At 40.3% G+C, this 9,547-nt stretch overlaps 1 protein-coding gene across 2 annotated transcripts; it reads right to left on the bottom strand.

The window, feature by feature from the left end:
• Nucleotides 1–818: 818 nt before the first annotated feature.
• On the bottom strand, nucleotides 819–7,974 carry slc20a1a (solute carrier family 20 member 1a). 2 transcript variants are annotated; one of them, XM_029677947.2, is made up of 11 exons: nucleotides 7,771–7,974; nucleotides 6,091–6,800; nucleotides 5,807–5,947; nucleotides 5,481–5,566; nucleotides 5,192–5,288; nucleotides 3,147–3,266; nucleotides 2,799–3,011; nucleotides 2,123–2,603; nucleotides 1,854–2,039; nucleotides 1,593–1,677; nucleotides 819–1,350 (listed from the first exon to the last, which is right to left on the bottom strand). In XM_029677947.2, the coding sequence occupies exons 2-11, from the start codon at nucleotides 6,440–6,442 to the stop codon at nucleotides 1,195–1,197; spliced, it is 1,917 nt and encodes a 638-aa protein (XP_029533807.1). In that variant the 5' UTR covers nucleotides 6,443–6,800; nucleotides 7,771–7,974; the 3' UTR covers nucleotides 819–1,194. The 2 variants fall into 2 exon arrangements, with proteins under 2 accessions (XP_029533807.1, XP_029533809.1); XM_029677949.2 differs by having other exon boundaries at nucleotides 6,091–6,789.
• Nucleotides 7,975–9,547: the final 1,573 nt, after the last annotated feature.

The raw sequence follows: 9,547 nt of genomic DNA, 5'->3' as shown, positions 1-9,547 counted from the left end.
TATTGTCCATGCGGTATTGCACTCACCCCACGAACTCATTCAACACAGTGTCCCTGGTCCAAACCCCAGACTGTTCATGCTCAACCAGCACTGACAGTATTATTAGCCAGACTGGGCTTTGGTGGCAATTATATAATTGCAAGAGATCATATAGGTTTGTGAATACTGCCCAGCAAAGGCATAGCTAATAATTGGGCTGCTGAGTCATTCTTTTAAAAAATGGTCATGAAATTGCCTGCAGTTGCTCAATTCGCTTTGTGATTGTACATACTGCAATATAATAATATAGTTGTAGTATAGACTCATCTCTATTGCACAGCCTATTTCATAGTCAACAAAATGATGTATTGCATTTTAAATCTATATGTAGGCTAGTGTGTGCATCATCTCCTGGATCTTATCCATCACTAAATACTTACACTGTGTGACAGATCACCTCAGTCCCACGCAGGGTCAAATTATCTGGACACACACACACTAGCCTACATATAGATTTAAATACTGTCCAGTGGTATCCACTACTTCATTATGATCCTCTAGATGTTTATCACCCAAGTGCCGCACATAGCATAAATGTTTGTAATCTAGAGTGAATGGCAACCTTGATTAAGTGAATGAAAGACTAGAATAATCTACATTTTATGAGGATTACAATGTCTCTGTATTGTATGTGCCTACGCAAATCATGACAGAGGGTATTTATCTATTGTTTCTTCAAACTAAATATGAATTGACTATTTAAAATGAATTGTCTATGTTTTTACTGCATTGTATTTTCTTGTTGGTAAGTGTACTGACGTCATAACCCCAACAACAAATGGGTTAGTAATGTCATTTTATTTTGAATCAAAAAATGTAATTAGAAACACCATTGGAGGGACACCTTCTAGTTCTTCTGTAAACTAGACATTTTACAATTTTTCAAACAATTCATTACATGATAGATAGATGATCAACATTACATAGTAATCAACTTCAATGATGCTGAATACTGTGCAGTAAACACATGTGTATAAAGAAACCAAGAAACAGAGTCAGGACTTGATATGTACAGATAACATAAACATGCTGAAACACACATTTTTCAACACAGTTTTAAACTATGGTCAGTGAGAAAACAACAGTATCCCCGGCTACAGTGTAGTAGACCCTCGTCAGGGGTGAAGTCAAGGTCATCCCAGGTCCATTTGAACCTCACAGGATAACATAGGTGAAGAGAGCCATGATGGCAGCACTGATGAGCCCAGAGATGGGGACGGTTACAAACCAGGCGATGAAGATGTTCCTGAACAAACGCCAGTCAACAGCCTTCCTGGAGCGCAGCCATCCAACAGCAACCACAGAGCCCACCTGAGTGAGCATAATAGAAACAACTTTACTCAACACAATGCACAGGTTTACACTTGTTTCTACCGGCTCACACTGGTCAATGAATGAATGACTTATTAACATGTCATGCGACTCCTCCATTATGTTGTTATAAAACACTGATTTTCAAAAATATTTCTTAACAGTGATTTAGCACCATAGAGTTTCTTGTTGTTAGGCTAAGAAATTGGATAGACTCATCTATACATTTAAAGTTGAATTACCTTGCAGTGAGTTGTGCTGACAGGGAGACCAATATTGGAGGCCACTACCACTGTGAGCGCTGAGGACAGTTCAATGCTAAATCCACTGGAGGAAGCAAATAAGATCCACATTATACACTATACTGTGTAATACGATGCAAGATTACAATGAATGACATTCATACTGAATAAACATTGGGAGTTTGAACAATGTGATATGTTTTTGTATTGGCCCACAGACTCATGTAAAACACAGATATTTAGTTTGAGTGCATGGCATACCTGGAGGGGGTGATTGGGGTGAGGTCCTTGCCCATGGTCTGGATCACTCTGCGTCCCCACACCCAGAGCCCAGCAGTGATGCCCACTCCTCCATACAACAGCAGCCAGATAGGTGTGGGAGCATTGGACACCACAGAGCCACTCTCAAACACCAGCCACAGAGCCACCAGAGGACCAATCGCATTACTGAGAGAGAATAACAGCCTATAATCAGCCTATGATAATTCACAGACAGTAATTATTTTTCCATATTCTCTATCCTAGCATACCTGACATCATTTCCTCCATGGGCGAAAGAGCCAAAACAAGCAGTGAGGATCTGAAGGAACCGGAAGAGATGTGTGACCTCTGGCCGGTCCACCTCCAGCTCATCCTCCTCTTGGAGTATGTCCTGGCCAGCCTCCAGTGTCAGCCCCACAGCCCCTGCCTCCTCCTTAGCCACTGTGCCACCATCTGCTACTGCCGAGCAGTAGCTATTGTAGCTGTCCAGCCGCAATCTCCTCCGCTGATCTGCTAGCTCTCCCTCCTTGTATCTGGGGTCCCCATGGATGCCATAGATGGCCAGGGTGTAAGAGGTGTAGCTGTTGTTCCGCCGTATGGGCCTCCCATCGTCGTCACCAATGCAGTCACCCACCTTGGCTAGGTGAAGCTTGTGCAGCAGGTCTTTGTAGAGCCCTGAATCCTTGTGTACAGTGTGAGCCTGACCACTGTGTGGGTCCGTGATGGTCATGGGGCCCATGCCATTAATACCTAAGGATAACCAGCAACAATACATTCAGTTCAAACAATACAGATGAGTGTACAAATACTATAACACTTACTTTAGTAATGTAATAATATTATAATACTTTTATCTATATAAAATGTATACATTTACAAATAATGTATTGTGCCATAAAACTAAAATGGTTACTAGCCACTTGCAACAAAGTAGGGGGATCTCACCGCTGCTAGCACCTAAGTCTTTGGTGTCCATGTTGCTGTCCAGATCAGCCTCCTCCGAACCTCCAATCTTAAAGGCCGCCCTTTTCTCATAGGCTGGTGGTGTCTGGGGAACAGAGTCACAAGGTTGAATTGTGGAGGGATGCTCCTGTAGGGCAGGTTTGGAAGGGGTCTTCTCCATCAGTGGAGTCATACAGGGGCTGGAGGCAACTTTACCTGGGTGACAAACAGGCAGAAAGGGAGCACTCAGGATTATTTTCATATCAGTCAATTCCCTTTAAAACAACACAAGTTTGAAGTCCAGTATTTATTTTTTGCAAATTAAAGAAAAAGTACAGCAATGCCACTTACGCCTGATCTTCTTCTTGAGCCGTGGACAGACGAAGAACCACACGACCAGACCTGTGACGAGGGCGCAGCCTAGCGATATGAGCAGTGTTACCCACCATGGCATTTTGTTGAACCCCAGCACTATGTACAGGACAAGGGAACAAAGACCAGAATGCTCAGAGGACGCTTTCACTAAAGCATTTACCCTCCACATAATCCAAGGTCATCATACACAGCACCTGCCATGGGATTGTCAACATTTCCCACTGTATTTTATCACAGTCATAGCAACAAAATTCTGCACAAAACATCGAATATATCTCAGTTTACATTCGTAGTTGGGTTAGATGCCTTTTCTAAAATTTGAAATTGTACATAATTCAGTCATTTGAATAAAGTAGAAAGTGACCATTTAATTTAAGTTATGCCAGTGTCCAGTACACTATTGAGGATACTATTGCTTGTGCCTTCAAAGTCCATTTAGATAATCACTAGGATGGCACAAACCAAATGGCCCCTCTTGCTGTCCTTTCTTGGTAGTTTCTATGCCCCTGCTTACTTCATGATCACATGAGATGGGAGACACATGGTAGAATTTCTTGAGAAATGTTTAACTTCCAGCTAAGCTGTTTGTGTATGACCTCAGAGATTAGCAGTATCAGACAGAGGACATGCTCTGCACAACAGATAATGGGAGTCAGACAGGCGCTGTGGCATAGTGATTATGTGATTTAGGGTCACTCTAAAATAGGCCAGTGCATTACTATGTACCAATCACTACTAATTGTTTTTATGTTTTTGTTTCCTACGTATTAACACATGTTTATACTATATGGTTAGTAACACCATTTTCATCAAATACTTACCTGTTTAATCCGGTAGCGAATGAAATGTAACAGACTAATGTATAGCTAACTAGTAAATGTAATTAAGAGATGCTCTTTCAAAGTGTCTCATAGTGGTATATGAAGCAAAAGAAGATGTCTAGCTCTGCCTATTTTAATGAAGACTTGACAGAAGTAAGAGAGAGGGAGCCAAACACCATTTACAGCAAGAGGAAGAGATGAACAATAAAAATATACAGGATGGAAAATGCTGTAATGTAGTGACATTGAATCTCCTACTGCCATAGATACAGCAAGAGGCTCCCAAGAGAACACTTCTTATCTTCTCAATCAGGGTTCTCCAACCCTGTTCCTGGAGAGCTACCCTCCTGTAGGTTTTCGCTCCAACCCCAGTTGTAACTAACCCGATTCAGCTTATCAACCAGCTAATTATAAGGTGCGCTAGATTAAGGTAGGAGTGAAAGCCTACAGGACGGTAGCTCTCCAGGAACAGGGTAGGAAAGCCCTGCTCTCAATGATACTACATGCAATTGTGTGGTTCTGATTACGTGTCTGTTGGAGTGAGTGAGATTATCAGCATCAGCTGTGATACTGTGAGTGTCTGAGAAACAGAAAAAGTGGGCAAGTGTATGTGAAAAGAGTATGTGGGCAAGCATTAAAATGTTTATCCTGTTAAATGAGCAATACCATACAAAATAGCCTATATATTGCTGTCTATGTGTGCTGAATGTGTGCTGAATGTGTGCTGTGTGCAGGGGTTATGGTGTATATTAATCCTTGACATACACCGGCCTGCAGCCTTCAGTGAAGGGCCCAGGCCAGTTGACTTCTTGAAAAGTTCAGCCCTGCAAGTGAAACACAAAGGAGTGGAAATGTCCCATTTAATATCCACATTTCTCTCAGTGGCTCATTCAACTTGAAAATAAAATTGTTTCCAAAACACAGTATAAGAAATGTCATTGCAGAGGTTCTGACAGCGGCATGCTTGCTTTTCTAAGATTCAGGTAGTTAAATATGCTGAATGACAAAACATAGGAGTGAAATATTTACAGATGTCATCAAAGCAGACTTCTTGGTGCCTCCAGTGACACTTTAATAAGGCATCAAGCGTGCTCCAGGGGTGTCAATGGTCCCTGCATTAGTGCTGTGAGAGAGCGTTTTGGGAGGATGAAGTAGGTGGTGTGTATGTGTGCATTGTGACATAGTATGTATTGTACTCACAAGGGGCTCCAGTAAACATGATGGAGAACAGGTTGATGGCCATGGTGATAGCATAGAAGACAGGGAGAGCTCTCAGGCCGTTGGGAACAGGGTCCTCCTGAGGAAGACAGGATGGGTAAGGTCTGGCTTGGAGTACATAGCTAAGGATCTCTTCTTAAATATCATTGTTATTTCATATATTCCTCAGACACTCCCCATGTGTTGAAAAAGTAATTTCATCCTTCTACATTCACTCCCCAAGGGAAAGTTGAAACACTATAAACAATAGTGAATTACAGGTTTATCTTACCTTATTCAGGATGAATTTACGAACAAAATAGAAGAGAATTGCTGACATGATGCCTGACAGCAGAGGTGAGAGGAACCAAGATGCCACTACAGAGAGAAAATAGGGGTATTTTAAAAGAGAATCGTTTCAATGCATATTTCAACGAGTCTCTGACCAACACTATTCGTCAACACTTTCCTTAACACAGACATATATAATGCATTATGATAAAGATATAACACATTGTAAGACTTGTCATAAGCACCATTTTAATAGTCTTGTCATCTCACAATAATAATTTCTGAGCAAGTCCCTATTGCAGAGTATCTCCACAGTCATTTAAATACCAATGCGTAGTAGCTCCATCCATTTGACCCCGTGATGACCTTTGGCTACCATGGAGAAACCAAGTGTCGCACCCACAATACAGTGGGTTCCAGATATAGGGAGCTTCAAAAATGAAGCGGTCAGTTGCCACACAGCAGAACCTGTAGAACACAAACATGAACAAAATCCTAATTTGTTGCCCTTTTCAAAAGGATATCAACAAATGCCATTGAGACCTTTCAAATCAACATAGCATGCAAGGAGTTTCGGAACTCCTAACAGTGACCATCATATAAGCACTCACCAAACATGGCACTGATGGAGCCTGCCATCAGCACGTGTTCGGAGCCATTGTACATGTTCACATCGATGATGCCCTTGCGGATGGTCTCGCTGACTTTGGCCCCTAGCAGCATGGAGCCCACGGTCTCAAAGATAGTGGCCAGGATGCAGGCCTGCCGTAAGGTGACCACGCCAGAGCCCACCGCCGTGCCAAATGAGTTGGCCACATCATTGGCCCCCACAGAGAAGGCCAGGATGAAGGCAATGACAAAGCCCAGGATCAGTAGCCAAAGGTAGCCTGACATATCGCTTGAATAGGCCGCGGTAGCTAAAGTGGTGGCTGCTGCGAGAGATGCTCTAGTGGAAGACTCCATTGCAAAAAACGTGTGTGTTTGAATCTCAAAACTAAATTCTAAATATTAGGATAGTTTCAAAATTACTTAACAATGATTTCCGATATGATTAATAAATAACGAGGTATATTGCTTCTTTGAGATTCAATAAATAAATGTTTCAGGTATCCAGCCTCAAATCAAAGAATATAGCTATTTTCTTACTCCTTTCCGAGCTCTGTTCAATAAGCGGCTGATGGGAAGGGTAAAATAATATTTGTTATCTAAGTACACAAAGCTGGTGTGAGAGTTTTCTTAGACACTGCGATGATATGCAAAGAACATCCATTGTGTGGTAGCCTCAGCAGTGGTTGATGATATACAATGTTCTGCAAAAAAACTACCAAAAAGATTAATCCACCACACTGAATCAGAAGATATAAAGCATTGTTTCATTTCAGCATTGAACACTAATTACATACTCGAAGTGACATAAACTTATTAGACCAGGAGTTAACAGACAGGACCAAAACAGTCACTATGGATCAACAATGTTACAGCATGTCGGCTGACAGATCAAAGTCAATATGGATACAACTTGGGTGGGGTCAAATCAATGACCATTGTATATGTGGAAAAAAAAGCAGACAAAACTACTGTTTTGGCATTTTTGACATTTGATAGTAATCCATTCTCTCCACCATGCTCACTGGCACAGTCTCTGTCAAACTGACCTATTGGCTTTAACATTAGTGAACTGTCTGGGCTTCTTTTACAGTAGCCTTTCATTTGTGAACTAAGAGCACATCCAAGAATTGGTGGGTTAACCATGGTGTGAATCATTACCCTAAGGTGTCTATGTTTTGTACTGTAATTTGAGAGATGGTACTTCAGAAATCATGTATGATGGCTCAAAATTAATTTAAATCTCTGAAAGAATACAGTATAAAAGTAGTCTTTCTGTAGGCCTTCACAAGTTGTCAGTGATCATACACTAACATAAAAGTAACATAATATATAATAATAAATATAATAATAATATAATAAATGAGCACAAAAGTAGAGTTCAAGCACTTCAAGAGCAGTGTTATTTGATTTAGTGAGGCCTTATCCATGAATGCTACATAAAGTTATTATAGACTAACACAGTAAAAGTGGTCTTATGCAATAGGCCGACTAGGCAACCAGAAAGTTCTGTATCTTGCATAACCTGCAATGAATAACTGACTGGTTAGGCTGCTTCACGTGTGCTTTATACTAAAACCAGTTATGAAATTAAAACAAGTGGAACATAAAACCATCATAGAGTAGTAGCCTTTTAATTGTCCAATTCTGAAAACCATAAGAGGAACAAGTTGCTTAAAACTCACCAATAATGTCGTTAAAAAAGTGTCTCTCCGAAGGCTGGCGCGCCACTGTTCCTGTTACAATAAGTAGTTGACATTGAAAAGACTGTGTGTCTAGAAAGCAAGCATCTGCAGTATCCTGTCACTTGTCCACTTGTAGGCTAAACAGTCATCGGAGGAGAGGTCTATATCAAGTGGCGCTGCCAATGTTGTTATATGTTAAATTGCTTGTTGGTTTATATTTGTTCGGCAATGGGTGGAGAGTAGCCTAACGGCTCATGCGCACGCACGTTCAGTTCTAATCATAAGACCGTAGCCGCCAGAGGCAAAGCTTAATAGCCTGTTTACAGGAAACATTAATTGCAGCTCCTTTAGCAAAAGGCACACCTTGTTCAGATAACTAGACCATTTTCTTCAAGGCGTTGTGTATCATCTAAATTAGGCCTCTTACTTAATTGTTTGATAATCAAATCAGAGTTTCAAATCATGTTCTGCATCGTTTTTAGTGACGTTGCTCTCATGAGCACTACAAATCATGGGATGCAGAAAGTAAATATCATGGCCCATCTTCCAGTGTATGCGCATGTGTTTATGAATAGTGCTGCAAAATCAACCAATTTCAATGCATGTTGCTTTCTACAACAACAAAAAACACTTTTATTTTACAGGCTTGGCTATACTCCTGGAGTTAATTAATCAAAATGAACGTGTCTATAGTGGTGTAAAGTACTTCAGTAAAAATAATTTAAAGTACTACTTAAGTCGTTTTTATAGGTATCTGTCTGTACTTTACTATTTCTATTTTTGACAACTTCTACCTTTACTTCACTACATTCCTAAAGAAAATAATGTACTTTTGAATCCATACATTTTCCCTGACACCCAAAAGTGCTCGTTACATTTTGACTGCTTAGCAGGACAGGAACATTGTCCAATTCACACAGTTATCAAGAGAACATTCCTGGTCATCCCTACTGCCTCTGATCTGGTGGACTCAGTAAACACACATGCTTGTTTGTAAATTATGCCTGAGTGTTGGAGTGTGCCCTGACTACCCATAAATAAATAAAAAATAAGAAAATAGTGCCCTCTGGTTTGATAAATATAAGGATAAAATTATTGTTTTTTTATTTGTTTGAGCAATTATCTTTACTTTTGATAGTTAAGTATATTTTAAACCAAATACTTTTAGACTTTTACTCAAGTAGTATTTTACTGGGTGACTTTCACTTTTACTTGAGTCATTTTCTATTAAGAGATGTTTACTTTAGTATGTGAATTGAAGTATGGAGGTAGTTTTTTTCTAACAAAGATAACATGTTGAATATGTGTCCAAAACAACTCAAATATGTCCTATATCTCCTAGATATAGGACAGACACTTCAAAGCCTTATTCCTTATTTATAATTTGAATGTCTTTTTTGCCATTAATGAATGTGTTATTCAATGTGTTTCTATGGGCTATAGTATGGCTTAGACTTTTGGAGGTTAACAAAGGATTTTAAGCCTTGAGACATGGATTGTGTATGTGCCATTCAGATGGTTAAATGGGCAAGGCAAAATATTTAAGTGCCTTTGAATGGGATATGGTAGAAGGTGCCAGGCGCACTGGTTTGTGTCAAGAAATACAATGCTGCTGGGTTTTTCTCTTCAACATTTTCCCGTGTGTATCAAGAATGGTCCACCACACAAAGGACATCCAGCCAACTTGACACAACTGTACGAAGCATTGGCCAGCATCCCTGTGGAACGCTTTCGACACCTTGTAGAGTCCATGCCCCAATGTATTGAGTCTTTTCTG

Source organism: Oncorhynchus nerka, linkage group LG13 (assembly GCF_034236695.1).
Source record: "Oncorhynchus nerka isolate Pitt River linkage group LG13, Oner_Uvic_2.0, whole genome shotgun sequence".
Lineage (NCBI taxonomy): Eukaryota > Metazoa > Chordata > Actinopteri > Salmoniformes > Salmonidae > Oncorhynchus > Oncorhynchus nerka.
The sequence above is the reverse complement of the archived record's forward strand: the minus strand, read 5'-3'. Positions and strand labels throughout refer to the sequence as shown.